This window comes from Pristis pectinata, chromosome 2, assembly GCF_009764475.1.
Source record: "Pristis pectinata isolate sPriPec2 chromosome 2, sPriPec2.1.pri, whole genome shotgun sequence".
NCBI classification, from domain to species: domain Eukaryota; kingdom Metazoa; phylum Chordata; class Chondrichthyes; order Rhinopristiformes; family Pristidae; genus Pristis; species Pristis pectinata.
Window position 1 is genome coordinate 61,112,066 of NC_067406.1, and position 24,577 is coordinate 61,136,642.

Genomic DNA, 24,577 nt, shown 5'->3' on the forward strand with positions numbered 1-24,577 from the left:
AGGGGCTTTAGAAATTTTAGAGTTATAAATTATCTTGCTTGCTGCAAGTCTATTGGCAAAGATCACATCTAGTCTACTGTGTACAGCTTTGGTCTCTGTACGATTTGAAGAATTTGAAGATAGAGGCAGGAGTAAATTGTGACCATTTACAATTGAACAGTGATAGTGTTATGGATCCAAAAAAAAGCCAAAAAACCATGAGAGTTTCATGGCTTATCAATAGCTTTTCACACAGACCTTAATTTCCTTAGTCGTGACCTCCAATCTGCTTCAGGTACAAGCAGGGTGTGCAAATTCCAAGTGACATACTTTAGAGATTGAGCAGTAATACTCTTTATAATTGGCCTTATTGTAAATCCTCTAAAGCTATACAAGCTGAATGGCTATCTTATCACATACAAATGAAAAATTCACATTTTCATTCTTATTCCATCAATACCTGCTCATATATCATAAGCAATTTGTCTCGCTCCGCTGTCAAAACCTTGACATTTGATTGGATTTCTGCCATGTGTTGCTCAAATTTGTCAAGCACTGATTGCAACTCATCCCGTTCTCTGATAACCTGCAACAATTCAGAGCTGAGGCTACTGCTCTGTGGAAAGAAAGAAATTTTTCTTTAATGACATTTTCTCAATATGGTTTTAAAAGTATAGGTTCCAAGAGTCATGTGGGCCTTAGGCAGTGACCAGCTGAAGGCCTGATCCCTGAATACCCCGATGGCATTTGACAGCCAGCTACTACCAGAGGCTTTTGAACTATCTTGTGAACATCTCCCAATGCCTGAGAAACTGAAAATTTATTCAAATAGATGTAAGTATTAAAAAATGAAAACATTTATAAATTTCTGAATTAAATTTGGATCCAAGTTAATTAAGGTATCTTTAGAAATGAAAAATTTACATTTCATTTTACTCTACTATTCCCATTAGTAGTGAGCAGCTTGTCACATTCTGTTGTCACCACCCTGATATTTGTTTATCTGTTTGACACATTGTCTAAATATGTCCTTGATCAAACTTGGGTAAAACTCCAACTTTTTCCAACTGAAGAACATTGACCTGAAATGTTAGCTCTGGTTCTCACACCACAGAGACTGTCTGACCTGCTGAGTACTGCGGGGATTTTCTATTTTCATGTCAAACTTTCAGCATCTGAAGAATTTTGCTTTTATGTTTGTATTTAAATTATTTTCATTTCCATGAATGCCCACCAGGAACTGTCTGCCACACCAAAAGAATTTGATTCTTCTACTTCACCTTCATTGCTTTCTGTTGCCCTTCTCATGTTTGATCAAATATTTATCAAAATTCACTTTTGTAACCACATTGCCTTCCTGAACAACCATCCCCAACTCCTGATTCATTCCATTTAGATAACAAATTCCATCTTTTGTAATTTGGAACCACCTGTGATTACCGATTTACATTTGAATACATGAATTAGGAGCAGGTATGGGGCACTTGGTTCCTCAAGTCTTCTTTACTATTTAAAAGACCATGAATACAACTTCAAAAACCACATCTACCTGCGGTAACCTTTCATCCCTTGCTTATCAAAAATCTAACAACTTCTGTCTCAAAAATATTCAAAGGCTCCGCTTCCTCCACCCTCTCAAGAGTTCAAAAGACTATCCTCTGAAAGAAAACATATTCAGCTTATTTCCATCTTAAATGGGTGACCCTTTATTTTTAAACAGTGACCACTAGTTCTATGTTCTCCCACAAAAGAAAACATCCTATGAATTACTTACTTAATGAAGGATGTCATTGTTGGAAGGAGACCAATAAAGTAGACTAGATGTAGTCTTAAGACTTCTCCAGGTAACTGAAGAATATTCACCCACCACTCCTCCTGGTATTCAATTCCTCTAGCAATAAATGATAACATTCTGTTTGCCTTCCTAATTACTAGCCTTTTGAGAATTATGCACTCAGGTCACCCAGAACACTCTGTATCTCAGAGCTCTGCAATCTCTCACCATTAAGGTAATATGCTTCTTTTTACATTTTTCCTGCCAGAATGGAGAATTTCACAATTTCCTACATGATACTCCATTTGCCAGACCAATGACATTATTTCATTCCCTTCATTTTTCTCTGATCCTATCCCATCTTCCATTTCTTTCTCGAACGAAAACCCAACTAGACCCATTCACTACTAATGAAGTCCTTATGTTGTAGGTTGCCTGTCCCAAACATCCATTCCTGCAATCTGGAACAAGCATGTGGGTGCTGAGGTGATGTGGCCCTAATGGAATTCTGAACCCAACATACTTAAAGATAACATCCTATGACAGAGATGGGAGATTCACTGATGATAAAGCCGCTTTCATACAGCACACTATGAGTAGATAACACAAACTCAAGTACTTGCATGTTGTGCATCATTCATTACATCTGTAATGCTTTGTCATGCTTTGCAAATACTTCATTTTAATCATTCTCATCCAATTCTGGACTTATCCAATTAGCTGCATTTCCAAGATGAGGCAATGACTTAAAAGTAGCGTATCCTAGAATCACTCCACTGCTCCCCAGTATGTCTAAAGCTCTTTCACCAATCCCATGCCCACCATTCCTCTCCCTGTAATTCAAAAACAAAGGCTATATTCCCAGCCTCTTTTATTCCTTGGGATGTTTGCAGCATCCCACCTGCAATATGCTTGTCATAACTTCTCTACCATTTCCTGGATATTCTGGGATTTAAATAAATTTAGTACATATACATAACTGATAAGACTATTTATTTTCAATTTCATTCTGCAATCCATTGGTATTACCAAGTTTCAATTGCACAATACTGCCAGAATACTACGTAATAATAAATTCAATTATTGCATAACAGTGGCCTCTATAAGTATCCTCAGATACACTGAGAACATAGCTTTTATACGAAAACATACATTTCTAAATTTACTTTACTGGTACATATTATCGAGATACAAGTCTAGAACAATATACAAAGATATTATATCCATATTATTTCAGCTATTTAAAAATTAAAACCACCAGACTATCACCAATATCTATTAAGCACTTCAGTACCTTAACAGGTGAAGTCCGTGTTGGACTCCGCCCACGTCTTGGAGAGCAGATTGGGCTGTTTCTTCCAGATACCAAATCCTGCAGGTATTCTACTTCACATTTGTAATAATCCCTTTCTTCCTCTAAAGTCTTTACAAATTTGTCTAGACGAGATGGTGAGGTGTCGCCTCTTAGAATACCATGCTGTGTTCTCATTCTTTCCAATTCTAACACTATTTCTCGTTCTGATTAGTGTCGAAAACATAAAAAGATCAAGTTAACCTAAACAGTAATTTAGAAACTATACATGTTTTCATGATTAAATTTTATTTTTCAGAACAGGTGAATTGTTTCAAAACTGTACATTTTCCACTGGCTCTTTTATTTACTCAGGTGAAAAAATCAACAGTATAAATACTGCCTAATCCAAATGACAAAACATTCCAATGAATTCTCAACTTCTCTTCCTCCTGCTCCAAACCTCATAACCATGACAGGATCACAAATTTAAGAGGGGGAAAGACCGATAAGCTCCAGCCATAACTATGCTGTACCCCAGCTAAATTCCTGCTGTAATATTTCATGGCAGGTTCCCACCTTATAAGGCTTTCTTCATTCTCTCCTAAATCTCATAGTAGACTCTGCTTTCATTTGCATTATAGAAAGCCTACTATACCAGGGTAGCATTTCCAAAGACTGTGTTCCCAGTGAGTTCTGTGAAAATTCTCCACAACCAGAGTTGGAGACTAGTGAGCCCTTATTTTTATTCAGGTAACTATTGATTACTGTGTCTTAGCTTTAGCATGAAGTTTAAGTGAAATGAGAAAATACACGTGGAAAATGAACAATACATTTCTTGGCCAGAAATGGAATTATAAGGAAGTTCTCAAAGTCAGCATCTTTTAGCATTCCCCTCAGCATCAAAAACTCAAATTTTGATGGCATAAACAATCGCTGGATAAAATACGGCATAACTAGAAGTATTGTACAGGCAACCCCTGTATTATGGCCATTCAAGTAACAAAAATTCACCCTTACAAAAATCAAAGTCACTACCCAAAAATTTGAGATGCAGAATAAACCGGAGGAGTAGGTCAGAGGAAGAAGGGAATGGGGAAAAGTTAGATCAAACAGGTAGAGAGGCTTTGGGGAAGGAGAAGCAGAATACAGGCTATAAAAGTATTAAGGTAGATGGACTGAAGTGTGTTTACTTAAATGCAAGAAGTGTCAGGGATAAGGGGGATGAACTGAGGGCTTGGATAAGTATGGGGGACTATGATATCGTGGCTATTACTGAGACGTGGCTGACGTCAGGAGAGGAGTGGATATTGAATATTCCTGGTTTTCGGTGTTTTAAGAGGGATAGGGAAGAGGGGAGAAGAGGAGGAGGGGTGGCGATACTGGTCAGGGACACTGTTACGGCTGTGGAAAAGATGGATGTTGTAGAAGGATCATCTCTAAAGTCCGTATGGGTGGAATTAAGGAACAAGAAAGGAGCAGTTACTCTACTAGGAGTATTCTATAGGCCCCCCGGTAGCAGTAGAGATATAGAGGAGCAGATTGGCAGGCAGTGTTTGGAGAGAAGCAAAAATAACAGGGTTGTTATAATGGGAGACTTCAACTTCCCAAATATACACTGGAACCTGCTTAGTGCCAAAGGTTTAGATGGGAGGGAATTTGTTAAATGTGTCCAGGAGGGATTCCTGACGCAGTATGTTGACAGGCCGACTAGAGGGAATGCCATGTTAGATCTAGTTTTAGGAAATGAACCGGGACAGGTGAAGAATCTATTGGTGGGTGAGCATTTGGGGGACAGTGACCATTGCTCCATAACCTTTAAAATTGTCATGGACAGGGACAGGTGCAGAGAGGACAAGAGGTTTTTCAATTGGGGAAGGGCGAACTACGAGGCTATAAGGAGAGAACTTGGGAGTGTAAATTGGGATGTCCTTTTTGAAGGAAAATGTACCATGGAGATGTGGTCGATGTTCAGGGATCTTATGCAGGATGTTAGGGATAAATATGTCCCGGTGAGGCAGAGAAGGAATGACAGGGTGAAGGAACCGTGGGTGATGAGAGAGGTGGAACGACTTGTTAGGGAGAAGAAGGTAGCATACGTGAGGTATAAGCAGCAAAGTTCAGACAGGGCCCGTGAGGAATATAGGGTAGCGAGGAAGGAACTTAAGAAAGGGCTGAGGAGAGCTAGAAGGGGACATGAAAAGGCTTTGGCTAGTAGGGTTAAGGAAAATCCCAAGGCCTTTTTCAAGTACGTGAAGGGTAGGAGGATGGGTAGGGTAAAGGTAGGTCCGATTAAGGACAAAGGTGGGAGAATTTGCCTGGAGGCGGCGGAAGTGGGAGAAGTTCTCAATGAGTACTTCTCTTCGGTATTCACCAGGGAGAGGGTCTCGATGATGCGGAAGGGAGTGCTGGTAGGGGTAATGTTCTCGAGGTTGTAGATATCAAGAGAGAGGATGTGTTGAAGTTGTTAAATAATATTAAGAGAGATAAATCTCCGGGGCCTGACGGGATTTTCCCCAGGCTGCTTCAAGAGGCTAGGGAGGAGATTGTTGAACCGCTGGTAAGGACCTTTGAGTCCTCGCTGTCCATGGGGATGGTGCCAGAGGATTGGAGGGTTGCGAATGTTGTCTCCTTGTTCAAAAAAGGTAATAGGGATAGGCCAGAGAATTATAGACCGGTGAGTCTCACGTCTGTGGTGGGTAAGCTGTTAGAAAGGATTCTAAGGGATAGGATTTACGAACACCTAGAGAATCATGGACTGATTAGGGACAGCCAGCATGGCTTTGTGAAGGGAAAATCTTGCCTCACAAGCCTAATAGAGTTCTTTGAGGAGGTGACCAGGAAGATTGATGAGGGCAGTGCGGTGGATGTGGTTTACATGGATTTTAGTAAGGCGGTTGATAAGGTTCCTCATGGTAGGCTTCTTCAGAAGGTCAGAGGCCAAGGGATCCAAGGAAGCTTGGCTGTGTGGATTAGGAATTGGCTTGCATGTAGAAAGCAGAGGGTTGTGGTGGAAGGAGTGCCCTCGGATTGGAAGGCAGTGACTAGTGGTGTCCCGCAGGGATTGGTTCTAGGACCTCTACTTTTTGTGATATTTATAGATGACTTAGATGAGGGGGTGGAGGGCTGGGTTAGTAAGTTTGCGGACGACACTAAGATAGGCGGTGTTGTGGATAATGTGGAGGGCTGTCGGAGCTTACAGAGGGATATTGATAGGATGCAGAGCTGGGCTGACAAGTGGCAGATGGAGTTCAATCCGGAGAAGTGTGAGGTGGTACACTTTGGAAGGACAAACTCCAGGGCAGAGTACTGGGTGAATGGCAAGGTACTTGGCAGTGTGGAGGAGCAGAGGGATCTGGGGGTTCATATTCACAGTTCATTGAAAGTTGCCTCACAGGTGCAAAGAGCAGTTAAGAAGGCCAATGGGATGTTGGCTTTCATAAGTCGCGGGATTGAGTTTAAGAGCCGCGAGGTGACGATGCAGCTTTACAAAACTCTAGTTAGGCCACACTTAGAGTACTGTGTTCAGTTCTGGTCGCCTCATTATAGGAAGGATGTGGAGGTGTTGGAGAGGGTGCAGAGGAGATTTACCAGGATGCTGCCTGGATTAGGGAGTATTGAATATGAGGAGAGGCTTAAGGTGCTAGGGCTTTATTCACTGGAAAGGAGTAGGATGAGAGGAGACATGATAGAGGTATATAAAATACTGAGAGGAATAGAGTAGACAGTCAGCGCCTCCTTCCCAGGGCACCAATGCTCAAGACGAGAGGGCATGGCTTTAAGGTTATGGGTGGGAGGTTCGGGGGAGATGTCAGGGGGAGGTTTTTCACCCAGAGAGTGGTTGGTGCATGGAATGCACTGCCTGGGGTGGTGGTGGAGGCAGATACATTGAACAGGTTCAAGAGCTTGTTGGATAGGCATATGGAGGAGTGTGGGATGGGGTGATATGCGGGAGGAAGGGGTTAGGTAGTGTGAGGGTGGTTTGATGGACGGCACAACATGGTGGGCCGAAGGGCCTGTTTTGTGCTGTATGGTTCTAAAATTCACTCTTACAGAATTTGTGGGGAAAAATGTAAATAAACACAATTTTTTTTTCAAGTTGCATGCACAGATGATGCGGTGTTGCATTATGGAAAAATCACACTATGGACCGTTTTCTTGGAATGCAAACCCCCCCCCCTAACTTGGGGGTCATCTGTATTCTTATTTCATTTGCTCTCCCTTCCCCAATCCCCAAATCTCCTTCAAAAACATATCCAAAACCTGATGGGGGTACTATCAAACTTTAGTGGACTTTACTTCCAAGAAATGTGCCACCTACAAGAAGGGTTGGGGTCACCTAAGTTAAACTGAATACTGCCCATGTAACAGTGCATGACCATATAACTGACTGTATTGCCCATAGGCTTTTCAGTTTTCTATAAATGGAAAAAACAAGATATTGTCACCAACTATTTCTTAAATGTTGTACATTTCTTCCCTAAGGATTTTCAGGTTGGGGGGAGGGTTTTTTCCTCCAGATATATCTTCTGGTACTCTAAGTCTTTAATTAGCTTAAATTCTTCATGAAGTTTAAAGCACTGACTAGCTTTTAGATTTCCTTCATCTTACATAGAACTCAGTTATTAAACTCTTCATTCTTCATCTTTATGGCTCCTATCCAACCCACAGTTATAAAACAACCTGGAAACCCATTTGGATCTTCTCTAAAACACAACTTTCCTCACATTGCAAAGTTCAACATATGTCAAGGTTCATGCCTCTGTTTACAACCTCTCCATGACAAACAAGGGAAATCATTTGAACCAATATGAGTTTCGTATATTTATGAACTTGTCGTTCGTAAAATAACTTAATTACTTTATATGTTATTATTTCCTTCCTTGAATATTTCAAAATGAAATTACATTTTAAAAAGGATAACTTGATTTAAGTTCTATTTTATACTCAAGGTATACTTCCCAATATTTAGCACTCTACATAGTGTGATGTTAATAATGCGATTTTTGCTTCCAAGTCTATAAGTTTGTGAGACTTCATTACAAAATTACAGCTGCCAGTCATCAGGAACCCTCAGAAAAGGGGAGATTTTCACCAGAGATTATCCGAGCCTTGTGGGGAGTTTTATTCAATGGAAACAAATTTCATCTGAAATTTTCATTGATAAAGTTCATTAAATGCTTTAGGATGTTTTGCTCCATTAAAAATGCAATATGATTACAAGTTTTATTTTACCCAGACTTCTCAGGTGTTTTGTACAATTTGTTAAACTACGAGTAAAGGCAGTAATTAGGAGATGAAATAGAAAATGCTGGAAATGCTCCACAGGCCAGGCAGCATATATGGAGAAACTGAGTTATCATTTTTGGTCAATTACCATTCACAAGGGGAAACACCTGAAATGCTTAGATTTTCCAACAATTTCTGCTTTATTTCAGATTTCGACCATCTGCCTTTTTATTTTTGACTGATGTTAACCTACAGGGTGGTCTTGATAGTTGCAATGATATGCACAGGATCAGGACTAGAAGAGTTGTGATATTAAATATACTTCATGTTGTACACTTTCCAAATTGTTCAAGCTCATAGGCAACTAGGGCAAGATTAAGTAAACAGCTAGACCCATTTCATTGTAACAAAGGTTATTTTTAGTTTATATACATATTAAACGACACACCAACAAGGCAACTTCATTAGAAGTTTAGAAGGAATGCCTAACAATTATAAGAAAATAACCGCATTTAGCATTTTCGACACCTCTGAAGTTAATATTTCCTATTTCAGATGTAAAGACAGTGTTAGGAAAATGATTCCTCAATGTTTGTTTTAGATTTATAGCTACCTGTTGCTACTTGTTTATCAACTCGTTCAAGCAGCCTTTGCTTTTCCTTCTTTAGTTGATTTAACAAATCGTGAAGTGTTTGATTTTCTTTGGATTTACATTGTAGCTCTTCTTGAACCTTGGAGTAATTATTATGTGTTGCAGTCAATTCCTGGAACAATTAAACATTTAGAGAAAGAGTTCAGTGTTTTTATCAGTAAGGATTTCATCACGGTTTTCATTTGAAGTGTTAAAACATCAAGCTTATTCCCAATTATCTTCAATGGAGAAAACAAAATGAATGGAGAAATCTCAAATAATTTGCTCTGCAATTACTTTTATAGAGAAAGTTCCAGATGCTTGTTATATTGAGAAAAGGGTATTGGGTTGGTGGTGCCATTTTCAGTTCTTAGACCTGTAAAAAGTTTGGTCATAGACATTTTTGGAGAAACAAAGTTTGCCTCGTTTAAATGATACCCTCACCTTAGTGGAAGAAAACCGTAGTTTTGCTATCGGCAGAAGATTACCAATGTGATGGTGTCTGCGGTTACAACCATTTTTTATAATTATGGTTAAAGCACTGAAGACACCACAGATGCAAGCTCAGATACTTCCTTCATCAGGAATCAATGGGTTGTACCGCTGAGCAGCAAAATGATCATATCCTTGTAAGAATTACAAATTTTAAAAGTTTGCAGCTAAGTCAATTTGAACATGTAGCAAAGAAAACAGCCAAAGCAAACTTTGAGTAGTTCATACGTCATTAGATCCTGAGATTAAAATACTGTACAGTATCTTGCCATTAAAGCTTTTGATACAATAAAAAAAGTAGGAAGAATTACTTATAACCAACATTATTTACATGTACAGTATATTTAAAGTCAAACTACTAGTGACATTATAATTGTAAATAGTTCAACGCTGGCAAAAAAAATACAATGCCATAAAGTAGCAGCTTAAAATGACTTTAGAAAGGAAAGTGAGGCACCATGAATTCGGAATTCACAATGACAAAAAGACAAGATGTATTACAAAGTAAGCTTGAGTTAGGCCAGAATTGTTCCTACCGCATATGTTGTGTCATTTCAGGAAAAACAAGGTAGAAAACGAATGCGAGTAGACAGTGGTATTGTGAGACTAGGCATAGACATTAATTAAAAAGAACTAAAATGGGCAACTGAACAGTTTGTCTTCTATGCTTAGAATTCTATGAACATGACCTTGTTACGGACTAGGTTACTAGTGGTGAATGTCCCTTTAAGATAGAGCACAGTAGTGTGTTGGGGGGGAGTGTGTGTGTGTGTGTGTGTGTGTGTGTGTGTGTGTGTGTGTGTGTGTGTGTGTGTGTGTGTGTGTGTGTGTGGCGTGATGACGTCAACAGAAGATAAACACGTTTTTGGAGCAGACAATCGGAGTCAGGCAGCGAGAGCGAGACACTAGTCTGCTAGTCTCTATCGCTGGATGAAAAACAGTAACCGTGTCTGTCACTACAATCCACATATGGATTTTTGGAGTAATCCGGGGGAGTTCACTTTGTCGTTAACCTGTAGAGGGAAACAGGTATTCGTGTGGACAGCCATGATTCGAATGCCTTTCAGGGTGGCAGATACTTCGGAACAAAGCAGTGGAGTTCACTTTGTCGTTAACCTGTAGAGGGAAACAGGTATTTGTGTGGACGGCCACGATTCGAGTGCCTTTTGGGGAGGCAGATGCGGTGGAGTAGTCACTGCTGAGTAAACACTGAGGTGTTGTTTGGGTTCCATCATGGAACATTTGGATTTCGTAATTACTCTCTATTTTCTTTCTACATCTACGTCTTATCTTCAGTTAACGGTGGTTTTGAAGAAGCCATTGCTCACGTTTCACCTTATGGCTTGCTGAACTGAACTTTGAAAGCTATTCCTGGACTTGGAGTTTGGGAGTTTGCCACACACACTTTAAGTTTAGAGTTTTTGGGGTTAATGTTTAAGATTTAACATCTTTACTTTTATTTTTCTTATTATCATAAGTAGTTATCAATAAAGTAGTTTTTAACACTGATACATGACTTGGTGTGTTTCTTTTGTTGCTGGTTCGTGACGACCTTTAAAAAGATCAAGAAATGAACAAGTGTTCAAAATATGCTCCCCTTCTATTCATGTACAAAATAAACTATTTGCCAATCTGACATTGAAGTATCTCCAAAGAATCCTTTCTGATCATACAAATGCAGCATTCAGCTATTTAGAACTATATCTACATAATAAATACAGGATGCGAAATCCCCCACATATCCAAATCTCAGGACTTCAAAACTACATTGACTTATAATGAAAAGCTGACTTACTCTGGTCAGTCTAGCAATTGTTTCTTCAAACCCTTCCAATTCTCTATGCTGTTTCTGGATTTCATCCTGCAAATATAAAAGCAGACTACTTACTAGAAATGGCACTCTTTAAGATAGAGTTCAGGAGGTTGGTTGGGAAAGCACCAAGAAGATGCAGCAAAAAATAAACTGCTGGAGGAACACAGCGAGTCAAGCAGCATCTGTGGATTCAGAGGTCAATGTTTCGAGTTGATACCCTGTATCAGAAAATGAGATGGTAGAAGGGAAATAAGCCAGTATAAAGAGTGAGGAGAGGGTGAGGCAGGAACTAGCAGGTGAGATGTGGAACCAGGTGAGGATGGGGATGATGGACAGATGGAACAGGAGGCGGGAGAGGAAAGTGGAGGTAGAGACAGAGGCTGGAAAGTAATCCATTCACTCCCCTTCTTTTCAACCACTCCTCCAGACCTTGTTACCCAGTTCCTTTCCCTTCCCCTATCTAGTTCCATCTGCCCAACACACACTTACCCACTAGGTCTCCTATCCCCACCCACACAGATTCCATCTGTTCATCATCCCTCCCTTATCTGGTTCCATTTATCACCTACCTTATCAAATTCCAGAATCTGCAGCCCTTTGTAGTCTCCACTTATCACATTCCAGCCTCTGTTTCTACTCTCTCTGCACCCCCACCTGGTTCCATCTACCCATCATCTCCCCCTTCTTGCCTGGTTCCACCCATTGTCTGCCAGCTCTTGCCTCACCCATCCTCCTCACCTCTTTATACTGCTTATCTCCCCTCTAAACTCTCCCTGATGCAGGATCTCAACCTGAAACATTGACTATCCCTCTGCTTTCACAGATGCTGCCGACCTGCAGAGTTCCTCCAGCAGTTTGTTTTTTGACTCCAGATTCCATCTACAATCTCGTGTCTCCAAGATGCAGCAACAGTTTGAATAAATGGTTCAGTGGTGATGACAACAAGGAAAATTCAGTTTGGAAATATCATGGGGATAATTATTCAGAAAAATGACATGTCCATCAAACTCACAACTTGTCCCATGTAGATATAGTGGATATATTCAGGGTTTAAGAGACGATTCATGGTATTTGACCTGCTCTGATAGCCACTGTGTTTATGTACTTTGACAGGTTAAGTTCTGTCCAATGGTGACCCCAGGATATTGATTTGGGAGAATTCAACAATGGTAATGTTAAGAGAAGATGGTTCGAGTCTCTTTTGTTGGAGTTAATTATTGCCCTTTACTTGTATGGCATGAATGTTTCTTGTTAATGTCAGCCCTTGCTCGAATGTTGTTCGGACTATGGTTAAGGAAAGGCCTTTGATGAAACAGTTTAAAGCTTGGACCTAGGAACACCTGCAACAATACCTTGAGATGAGAGAAAGTGAGTCCTTTGCCAGTCACTTCATCTGCCCTCCCACATTATCACAGATATGTCTGTTCTCGACCTCCTCCATTGCCAGTAGAATTCCAAGCGCAAACTGGAGGATCAGCACCTCATTTTCCATCTTGGAACCTTGTAGCCTAATGGCACGAACACTGAATTCTCCCATTCTCCCACTTTAAGTAATCACCACACCCTTCCCCCCCCCTCCCCACCATGACTCTTCTTCCCTTCCATAGCCTCTTTCTATTTTCTACCCCCCCCCTTTTTTTCTCTCCTTACCTTTGACCCATCCCCTAGTGGATCTGCTCTCCCCTCCTCCCCCACACCTGTCTATCACTATCTCTTACCTGCATCTAGCTATCACCACCTTGTGCCCACCCCACCTCCCATCTTTTGTCCACCTAACACTGCTCTGCTTTTCCCTCCTGTATACTGGGCTTCCCCTTTTCCTATCTTCAGTCCTGAAGAAGGGTCCTGACCCGAAACGTTAACCAACTGCTTTTCTCCACAGATGCTGCCTGGCCTGCTGAGTTCCTCCAGCATCATTGTGCTTTTCATCGGTATCTTAAGGTGACCAATCTTAAATAACCAGAGCCACCTAGATTGTTAACAATGACTGCAAACGATTTCCATTGACTTCAATTTTCAATTTGAAGCCACACACTGCAGAATGGTGTCCTGATTTCAAGAGCAGTTACTCTCACTTCACTCTTCTAATTCTTTCATACATGTATATGTCTATGCTGAAGAGAGGTCTGGAACAACAATCCGAGTGGAACCCAAAATAGACATCAATGGGATGTAGGTAAATAAAACTTAGTATACCAAGTAAATCATGAAGATACAAACAGTTAACCAAACACTACAGGAGGTCTCTCCTATTAGCACAGCTGATCCATTTTTCCTTTGTTTTTACATTTGTTTTAACTTTTACATTTGTTTGTTGGTGTTCTCACTTTCTACTTATACTCATTTCATAGCTTTTGCATTCTTTGGTTCAGATCTCTCTCTCTTTCTCTAATTGCCCCAATTAACCCATTGGTATTGGTTTATTATTGTCACTTGTACCGAGGTACAGGGAAAAACTCGTCTTGCATACCGATCGTACAGGTCAATTCATTACACAGTGCAGTTACATTGAGTTAGTACAGAGTGCATTGAGATAGATTAGATAACCTTATTTATAGTGTATCCCCAAAAGAATCAGAACTCATCATTATCAAATATATTCCTTTTGTCCTATCCATTCCTCCACTACCCTCTCTGCAACTTTAAGCCAACTACTTTTGTTCCTTTCCCAGTTTTGACAAGTCTTTCGACCTGCAACATCAACTCTGTTTCCACAGATGTTGCTGGACCCTCTGATTGTTTCCAGAATTTGGTGTTTTTATTTGCTCTTACCTATCTTTGTAGACTCCTCTAGCTCCAACACTATTGGGAATCTGTGCTCCTCCAATTCCATCCCTTGAATTTAAACACAATTTAATTTTTCCACCAATGGCAATGATACTCTCCATCATCAAGGCTTCAGGCTTTGGAATTCCCTTCCTAAACTCCTCAACCCAAATTTTCTCCTTTAAATCATTCCTACCTCTGACAAAGGCTTTGGTCATCAGCCTTAATATCTCCTTATTTTGGTTTGGTGTCAAATTTTGTATAAAAACACCAGTGAAACACTGTTCAGGCTGTGTTTAAATGAGAAAAAGGTTTTATTAAAAGCTAGATAATCTCAAAATTTCTCACTAAACAAAGAAGAGGAGACAACCTCAGCTTTGTGTCGTGGAATTATTATTAGTAGCAAACAATTTTGGAATATTAACCTTAAACATATGCAGGTAGTATTTTATGTTCTTATAATAGATAGGAAACCGACTTACAACCCTGAATTTAGCTAATTTTTCTCGAAGTTCTTCTATTTCTCTACACTGCCTCTTGGTTTCATCCTGAAAATAGTAAATAAGAAATCCCCATGAATCTCTCTCTGTGCACAATTAAAATACCAACAGATTTTCTTAAAAAAAACCTAACAATCAGAAATTAGTTGCAAAATGTTCAACATATTGGTCTAAAATAATTTTAGTGACAATCCAATACATATCTAACTTCTATTCTCCAACTTCCACAAACTAATTGCTCATCTCTTCAGGCAAACTGATATCACCCACACTATATATGGATAAATGACAGCACACTCTTTGTACTGAAACTGTTGTCCTCACGTGATCCTAATTTCAACTCTTCCCTTTCTCAACTTCTCCATTTCTGGAGATCGCCTCGCAACTAATATCTACTGTAAGTTCTTTGAGTCATACAGCTATCCTAATACTTTCATTTCACTTTTTTTTCTATTCTTCTCTTTAAGACTCCATTAAATCTGCCCTGCTGTTACATTTTCCACACAATTGCTTCTAGTATGTTTTTCTTTGTCCACAACTGGGGGTTTCACTTTATAAGACCCATGAGTTTTATCTGTCCTGTTTCCCTTCCCTCCTAAACCCACGAGTATTCCCTTGTATTCAGCTTTCATCCCAACAATTTCCAAATTCAACCAAACATCAGTCACCATTTCTTCTATCTCCCCAATGGGATGTCACCGCCAACACACCTTCACTCCCTTCCAATAATCTGAAAGGGTCAATCCAACTCAATACCCTGGTCCATTTTTCCACCACTCTAAGCACCTGTTCCTGTTCACAGGGAATCCTCACAAAGTGGTGGATGGAATGCCAATCAACGCTGTGGCTGGTTCTAAGGTTGTGTTTTTGCAAATGCATTTATTTATGTAAATCATGAGTACTCCATTATCTTTCCATCTTGTGCCTTGTAGATCATGGAAAGACATTTGGCATTCAGGATCTGAATCATTTGCTGCATAACACCTAGACTGTAAATGAAGTGTCTAAACTGCAAAATAAGGGATTAAAAAGCATTTTTGAAGTAAATTACATATTTCAGAATAATTGCATTTCTGTTAAAGGCAGCCTTTGTTTTGCACTGTATCAAAACATTTCCTCAAGAGCAGGAATGACAATGGATTCAAATTCATAATTCTAAACTATATTTTATAAATAATGAACAAAATAATTCACCATCTTATCCTAAAAGCAAAAATATATTTGTGCATAGCTTTTCTATAGCCATTCAAAATTTTTATACGACTTAAGTGCATTAATGGGTGCACAAAATGTGAAAAGCTCGATTTTCTGAGTACTGAGATATCAATCTTACATATTTTAGTACCTTTGCTTCTTGAATTTCTTTATCAGCAATTTCTAGGGCAATTTCTTTATCCCGTTCCAACTGCTGTGCCAAATGGTCAATCTCATTCAATTCATTACATAAGTGCTCATTTTTAGTGCTCAGGTTTACAACCTCATTCGTTGCCTCACTTTTTTTCTCCAGAAGTTCCTTCATCTGCTTCTCTAGATCACAGTTAGTTCTCTGAAGGTATTCAACCTGTAATTATCATTTGAAACAAAGTTAATCTCAAGTATGCACTCTATACCAAAATCTGAATGTGTGTTTGAATTAACAGAAGTTCATTCTTTTCATATTACCCTTCACCTTTATCCAAAATTCTTATGCAAGCAGCGTGAACCAATCTTTTCCATTTCCCCTCAACAGAATCCTATTCTTGTGACTAGTTTCCCAGGCAACTAGTCAGGCAGCGTTTGTGAGCGAGGAGAGTGAAGATGAAGACACAGTCACTTGATTTAACATCCCCATCCCAAGTACTAAAATATTATGGGACAGAGATTAGTTTAGAAATGTGATCTGCACGTGGTGTGTTACCAGGCATGAATGTTCTGCAGCCAGAGAAGAGGCTGCCCTCTCCCAAGCTTTTCTGTCTCGCTGGAAAAGGTCAAAGCAGCAGAAACATCCCTGAGATTATCGGGAGGTCGGCCTGCACAGAGATGTCCGACAATCATTATCTTGTCATGTTCATTCCATCTACTCACCTCACCTCTCAATACATATATACTTCAGACATATCTTGGCCTTTTACAGCCACTTACTAAATTCTCACCCCCTTTCTGCAGGGCAATGTAAGGGACAGGATGAAAACTGAGAGTTAGAGTCCCTAACATTATTATCGTTTTGATACTTCCTCACCCTTAGCTTTTCTGGTCTGATGAACACTTATTGCTGTACTTCCTTCAAATATATGTCAGGAATGTCCTTTATGCAGTGTGGACATTGCAAAGAATTGGAAAGGCATATTGCAGGGAACGTCAAGAATTTCCTACCGCTCTCAAACCTTCTCTTCAGCATTCCTGAGGATTGCTCAATAAACATCCTGTTGGCCCCTTAGCTTTGACAAAATATGTTTTATTCTGTTTGGGTGACAAGGATGTGGAAGTGGTATGCTTTGCTTCAAGTTAACATTTATGGTGATTTTTATGCCATTGGTAAAACATAACAGTAGGGAACAACTTATACTGGATGGGAATACAGAAATCTGCAAAAGCCTGTCAAGATGAGGTCCTGCTCCTTCGATAGATCCAAGGAAATGATTCTGCCTGTACACCCATGTGCTTGTCCTCATCTGCCATATCCTTTCAGGCCTAATGGTGATTAAGGCTGCTGCTAATTTCTTTGGGACAGAGGAACATTCCTTTCAAATGGTCTCTGTGCTAAGGAAATCAGCACCAAGAACTTACTGAGGGTAACAAGGGCAAAAATGTGGTAATATGTACCAAATATAACATCCATTAAAGAAAAGTGTTATTGTGGATTTATGGTTTCCTTTTGTATTACCAAGGCTTTCCTTGCTTCACGTCTTCATTGATTAATTGAGATGAAAACAATGATTACTCAACTGTTCCATGATTGTTATATCGTGCAACTACAGGATAGTAGAAGGCAAAGTAAAAGAACCTTGTAACTTGTAATAAAAATCAAAAACTGCAGATGCTGAAAATCTGATATAAAAATAGAAAAGGGAAGTAACACTCAGCAGGTCATGCAGCATTTGTGGAAAGAGAAACAAGAGTTAATGTTTTGGAAAAAAGGTTTTCCACATAAAATGCTATCTCTTTCCACAGACGTGGTCTGACCTACTCATGTAATTTTTCATATTTGATATTTCCAAACAACTAAATGAAAAAGTGGTAACTTTTTCCAAGACCAGACAAGATAATTTAATGGTTCAGTCACCTGCAGCTCAGTTGAAGTACTGTGCAATTTTCTTTGGTTAAAATGGCACCAGGGTCCCAAATGTATTCAGAAATGCCTCAAATCCAAAATTGTATAGTTAGAATGTAGGCTGATGGGAGTACTGATAAATATAAAAACACTATTTTGACCAGCTGTGCCCATTTGTGTCAGGCAGTCAGTACTAACATCAAATCTTTAACAATCAGGTAATCAATCCTGCTGTGTTTAACTTGCCTTCAGATCATATCCTGATGCTATGAAAGAACCACCAGCATTACACATTTATCAAAGCAAGAAGCAGAACTTCCCCTTCATTTAAAACAGGAAAACAAGATGTTCAGATACATGGGGAAGATTTGAATACTTTAATAATTAAAAAGATTAATGAAATCTTAGCCTCCGGCTACTTATTACTTAAACTTAGCAAACTAAGGATTTTAACTCACACCTGTAGGTTTAAGTGTGCTATTAGACGCTCATTACTTTTGCTTTTAGCTTCAAGGGAGATAACATCATGAGGCCGACCACCTTCCAGTGTTCGGTTCAGGCGCTCTATTTCCTCGTCTCTTGCTTCAACCTATAAAAGAACACATTAGGACATAATTAAGAATTTTTTTTTCCAAAGTTTAAAATAGAGATGAATAAGAGCTCCATGTTTCAATTTACTGACAGACAAGTTAGATAAACTTAGGATACATTTTGAAGGGAAAAAAGTAAAATGTTCCTTGGGCTAAAAGTAATAACATTTAGAATGGGCTGGTAAGTCAGAAAAAGCTGTGAACTTTGCAGGAAAAACAAAAGCCAAGTTTGATTTGCAGGAAGTCAGAAAACAATTTAGAATGAAGGTGGAAATGACAAGTACCATCTTAAGCAGAAAAGCCAAAAGAGAACATAAAAACCAAGAGATCCTCTTAAGATGATCAAAAAATGAAACAATAGCAATGATGAGTGTAGAAAAACAAATATAAGGATGATGAGATCAAGAGAAACTGAAAAGCATATACTGAAGACTTCTTAGGTAGTCCCTCAGTAATGAGCGTTACTTACTTCTACTCCTGTCTTGTGTGTTCTTAAGTGGCTCATTACCACCCCAAATGCATCTTCTCCACATTGAGCAAATATGGGCTAATGATTCCAGGGCAAACAAAAGCCACAGGATCTTGCATTAGTTCAAGGAGGCTTTGAGCATATCCTTGAATCTTTTCCTCTATCCACTTAGTTGACATTCACATGAAAGTTGGGAAGAGGTTGTTTGTTTTGGGAGTGTGATATTAGGCATGATAACTTTATGACCTGCCCAACATAGCCGACTGCCTTTAACTAGGGCCTAAATGCTGGGCACGCTGGCTAGGAGAGAACAAAGATGTGGGGTTTGCTTACATTTCCAGAAAATTCACTGAAGACAGTTGAGACTGCAACATGTAAACAAATTGAAGACAGGGAATTTATCTTTGAGCCTGTGGTACCAGAGGGTGTGGGAATTCTGAAACAGATCGATAACAGGTAATGGCGACAACCCCATCAAATGGTTTAAAGTGGCTCGAGATGAATGGATCATGGCCCTTTGAGTTGTTCGGTCATGAGCAAGATTTCTTGGCCTAGAAACAGAAGCATTCAGTGCATAATTCCAATCTCAAAGGGGAATATTAGAGAGTGTATTACCAACTGTACCACTGCCTAGATCACAAGTGCCAACAAAGTTATGTTTAAGATCCTAAAGAGAAAACAGGAAGCTTTAGTAGAAAGAGAATTGTCAAATGAGCAAGCCAAATTCAGAGGAAGAGGAACCAGAGATCAGATTGCCAACAGAAAGATATGAAAAGAACTAAAGAAAATCAACAACTATTCTCAATAGTATGTATGGACAGTAAAGCTGTACTATACAAAAGAGAGCTAAGTGGAGCTTATTTGTCCTCTTGGAGCCACAAGACTCATGAAACTGAAATATTTTGGACATGATGTGGACAAGCAATGGAAAAGACTTGGCAAAATAGAAAGAAACAGAAGAAGATTTGAGAAAAAGAAACTACTAGCATTTCTCTGAGCAGCTGTGGGCTGTCATCGTGAAAAGCAGCTTCGGACAGCACTGGTCCACCTAGTTACCAAAAAGCAATGCAGACTCAATTACACATGATATATACTAAAGGAGCATCCCTGTCAGAAAACCTTTGCACAATTGGTGCTTAAAATTAAGGAAATTTGAAAGAGGCTGCATGTTTGAGGCAAATGGCTTTTATGTTTGAAAATTCAGATGCAAACTTGCATGCAATTTACAGTAAAGTTTTTTTTAAATACTGGCTTTGGATGTGTTCTTTAATAAATTATATACCTTTTATTTTGATCTAAGTTGAGATACAATTCACTTTGATAATCAGTAACCATTCTGCAAAGTTATTCTAATATGGCTATATTACATGAAGTTCAACAGTTTGCCAAAAGGTATGTAAAGTTTAATGCATGTATGATTAACTGACTCACTAGTTAACAGGCTTAAAATATACTTATCATAACATTTCATTTTTGGTATATGAAACAAGCCATTGCTAGTTGGCTTCAGAATCCCCAAAACTATTCCCCCAATTCCAGAGGAAAGCGAGTAACTTCTTAAAGATATTTGTAGGCACTTGATATAATAGTCTAAGTAGCTGGCTTTCAATGATTTTTCTTCCATGACTAAAAATTCCCTTTCCAAATAATTCTGCAGTGTACTGTCCAATTCTGACATTAGATCAGGAGATAATAGCTCTATAAAATCCAGCTGATGTCACATTCATGTTTACAGGAAGCATCAATGAGTCTGGAATATTAGAATGAATCCAGCCACAATTTGCTTTTTCATAAACGGACTTTCTCAGCACCTTGGAAGAAACCGGTTAGAAGGCTACCCTTTTTGCAGATTAAAATGCAGATTGAAAATCAATACTGGAGCTACATTTTCAAATGAACAGGCTGAGAATGTTGTAAAATGTACATGCACAATAAGTTAAATAGGATGCAACCTGGCTAGGCTACAATGGGGTGAAAATGGAACATTCAGAATGGATCACAGCTTGCCTGTGGGACAGGTTTGTAGACCATCAACATGAAGAATAATGTAATAATTGCCTTATAACTCATCTTTGGCCACGAAGGCCTTACAAAACACATTTAAAGTCTTTTGTGAATGATGTAATCTCATTTTTAAAGAATGATGCCAGAATTATGTTAGCAATCAGTTAGATAGAAAATCAAGATATATGTTTGCCAAGCTGAAAATAATTCCTTTTTTTTTCTTAAAACAAATCAGTAACAAACATAAATTTGCATACTTAGATGAGACCATCTCACCTGCCTCTGGAATTTTCTCATTTCACGATCTGATTTATCCAGTTCAGCCTTGAGATTATTAACAGTATCTTGAAGACCCATTATTCTGGTAGATCATAAAAATAAGACTAAAGTAAATATCATACAAGGATTATTTGCATCAAAATATCAGAGAAAAAACAACTAAAGTAAAGATTTCATAAAGAAAATAAGATTTACAGGACAAGAATAAAATTAAATTAAATGTTTAGTCACTTATGGTGAAATTTCAACTCAAATGTAAAATCCATTCTCTCAAAAGACTATGGTTGCTGGGACAATTACATTTAAGATTATAACCATTTATATTTTAATTAGATAACAAAAGAAACTTTTTTGCATCAAAAGCAAGCAAATGGAACTGAGGTACAGAACAGCCCTGATGAAACAAGCTTGAAGGTTAAATGGCTGACTTCTCTTATGCTTTACTGAAGTTAATTCCCAAACTAATAAGTAGTGTCGCTCTGTTTACTGTAAGGTTGTACCAAAAAGAACTAAAATTAAATCTAACAATCATTGAAATACTAGCTTGTGACAGTCTTTTCAGATCATTATTATAAATCAGATCATGATTATATATCTGATCATGAGACATAGAATCGTTGAACAGAAAAGGGCCTTTTGGCCCACCACGTCCATATACAAAGCCAAATTAACAGAAATTAGATTTGGCTCAATAAAAACACTATTTCAAAATTTGTATCAATTCATCTGACACGCAACAGAATTTTGATGCTTAATTGCACTAATAATTGCATCATATTTATTTGATTACCGTCATAGTATTTTGAATCTCCCAAAGTACTCTTGAAACAGTCAGTGCACTTAGGTTGCCAATATAAATATCTTATCATCACCTTCAGCGTGCCAGCACAGCCAGGTTCTGATTATCTCACAAAAGGAGTGTTTGAAGATCACGACCTTAAACCTACTACAAAGCTCAAGGTCTACCAGACAGCAGGGATTCCCACCCTCCTGTATGCTTCTGACACGTGGATGTTTGCATGCAGCTCAAAGCACATGAGAAATACCATCAAGATATTTCTGCAAAACCCTCCAATACACTGGCAGGATAAATCAAACAAAATAAGCGCCCCCTCCCAGGCCAAAATCAAGAGTCTAACTAAACCTAGCGAGTTCTGCTGGGCAGCCCATGTCAGTTACATGCCCAATATCAGACCCCTGAAACAAGCACTCCCCCTCCACCTAGAGTCATGGCAAGAAATTACCAGGGGGATAAAGAAATGATTCAAGCATGTTCTCAAAGCATCCCTGAGCAAGTACAACACCCCTCAATATAACACTGAGTGCCTTGGGAATTGCAGGCCCATGACACTCAAAATTTGAGAAGGCATTCAGAATCTAGAGTCCCTTTATCAGGCATGTGCAAAATCCCAACGAGAATACCAGAAGGAATGCATCACTTCTCATACCACCCAACCAACCACACGCCCCAACCCCTTCCCCCATCAAGGACTTCCTGCTCACCTGTGGCAGAGTCTGTGGATCCTACATTGGCTTCATCAGCCATTCCAAACCCACCGAATTGGTCAAAACCTTGAAGAGCTGCCTAAGGAAATATGATGTGCCATTATATGCTCCTCCTTTCTGACAGTCAATCCGAAGGAAAATAAATTCTCCTCCTGGTTTTGTGTTTGCTAATTTGTTATGGGTTGTGATCACTAATGACTAGGCCAATTTTAGTGAGCAAGTTCCTGGATTTTACCTACAAAGGCTGACTCTCATCTCTTTCCCTACAGAATATGGACATGAAATTGAGATTGAATGAAAATGAAGATATTTTTGATAAAATGAGAAGACTTCTTTTAAAGGAATACATCTCAAAAGCTTAACATTCCTATTACATCAACATTTTCAATTCACAATTTACATTTCAATGACACCATTTGATGTTTTGTGACTTCTCTTTTCTCATATTTTCATTTTTACTGCTTTAATATTTGCTATCAAGATTTCAATTAGCTGACAATTAATAGATCTAATGTAATTTTAATTTGTTTTATAAGTTCAATAGAGATTGTGTAATATAACTCAGGTATGCTCATCACCATGGCTTTGCAGCTCCTACAGAAAAAGTAAAATTAACTTAATTAATTTTAATAAATGATGAAAATAGCTGTGTCGTCTCTTTCATCTTCCTCTGTGATTTGGTGTCAAATAATGCTTTTGTGAATTATCTTACAATATTTCATTATGTTAAAGATGCCATATAAATAAGAGAAACAAAGGACTGCAGATGCTGGAATCTAGATGAAAAACACGATGATGCTGGAGGAATTCAGCAGGCCAGGCAGCATTTGTGGAGAAAAGCAGGCAACCAACGTTTCAGGTCAGGACCCTTCTTCGGGACTAAGATAGGAAAAGGGGAAGTCCAATATATAGGAGGGAAAAACAGAGCAGTGATAGGTGGACAAAAGAGGGGAGGTGGGGTGGGCACAGGATAGTGATTTGTAGATGCTGGTAAGAGACATTGATATGCAGGTGCGGGGGAGGAGGGGAGAGCAGATCCACGGGGGGATGGATCAAAGGTAAGAAGAGAGACAAAAAAAGGGCTAGCAAAGGGAAGAAGAGAAGCATGGTGGGGGGGTTACCTAAAGTGGACTTCCAAGACTGTTACATTTTTACCATTTAACAAGTTCTGTGATAGTCATACAGCACAGAACCAGGCCCTGGGGCTCAACTGGTCCATGCCGATCAAGATGCCCATCCAAGCTAGTCCCATTTGCCAGCATTTAGCCCATAAACCTTCTAAACCTTTCCTATCCATGTACCTGTCTTTTAAAAGTTGTTAAAGTACCCGACTCAATCACCTCCTCTGGCAGCAAACTTCTTTTTCAAATAAATGATCAACACAATTGGTCTACAGTGAAATCCATTTTCCAGTTTAGGCCAATGACTTAAGCTATCAATGTCTTTGCAACTTAAAGCTTCATCTTCCTTTTCTGTCTCTTCAACTAAGTTGCTTATTAAAATCTTAAATTCCATGGACCCAGCACAGATCCTTATGGTTCATTGCCAGCAAGATCCTAAAAAAAATTAAGAATTTTCCCATTATCCCTACTGCATCTTCTGCCAATTTGTCAATTTCCTAACCAGATCAATAATTTGGCTTTAATTATCTTCACTGAGCCATAGATTAATACAAGTAGCTTCCTGTAAAAAAAATTACTAATATGCTTCATCCATAAACAGCGTGGCTTCCTTAAAAATAACCTTTAAGGTTACCGTCACCCAATTTCTTCTGACTTTTCCTCCTCAATTTGCGATTGTGATAAATGGACTGCAGATGTTTCTGTAAATCACGTCACCATCTATGGTCTACCACGATGCAACTGGCCAATGTCGCTGCTTTCAAACCAGACAAGGACAGTAAATCCTCATCTATGTGGCCATTATGACGACAACAAACGATTTAGGAGACAAATACAAATCATAATCAAGCTGACCGATCAAGTCCACAATTCAGTGGTTTAC

General features: G+C 39.0%; 1 protein-coding gene across 5 annotated transcripts in view; it reads right to left on the reverse strand.

Annotated features, from left to right (window-relative positions):
* The window catches only part of cep135 (centrosomal protein 135), an 83,168-nt gene that overhangs the window by 33,769 nt on the left and 24,822 nt on the right, over nucleotides 1-24,577 (reverse strand). For 4 of the 5 annotated variants that reach the window (XM_052009997.1, XM_052009999.1, XM_052010000.1 and 1 more), the window contains 7 exons: nucleotides 21,065-21,149; nucleotides 18,186-18,314; nucleotides 15,821-16,036; nucleotides 11,192-11,257; nucleotides 8,887-9,037; nucleotides 3,048-3,271; nucleotides 440-595 (listed from right to left, as the gene is read on the reverse strand). In XM_052009997.1, coding sequence (XP_051865957.1) covers nucleotides 440-595; nucleotides 3,048-3,271; nucleotides 8,887-9,037; nucleotides 11,192-11,257; nucleotides 15,821-16,036; nucleotides 18,186-18,314; nucleotides 21,065-21,149 — 1,027 coding nt within the window. The remainder of the gene's footprint in view (nucleotides 1-439; nucleotides 596-3,047; nucleotides 3,272-8,886; nucleotides 9,038-11,191; nucleotides 11,258-15,820; nucleotides 16,037-18,185; nucleotides 18,315-21,064; nucleotides 21,150-24,577) is intronic. The other variant, XM_052009998.1, reaches the window with a different exon arrangement.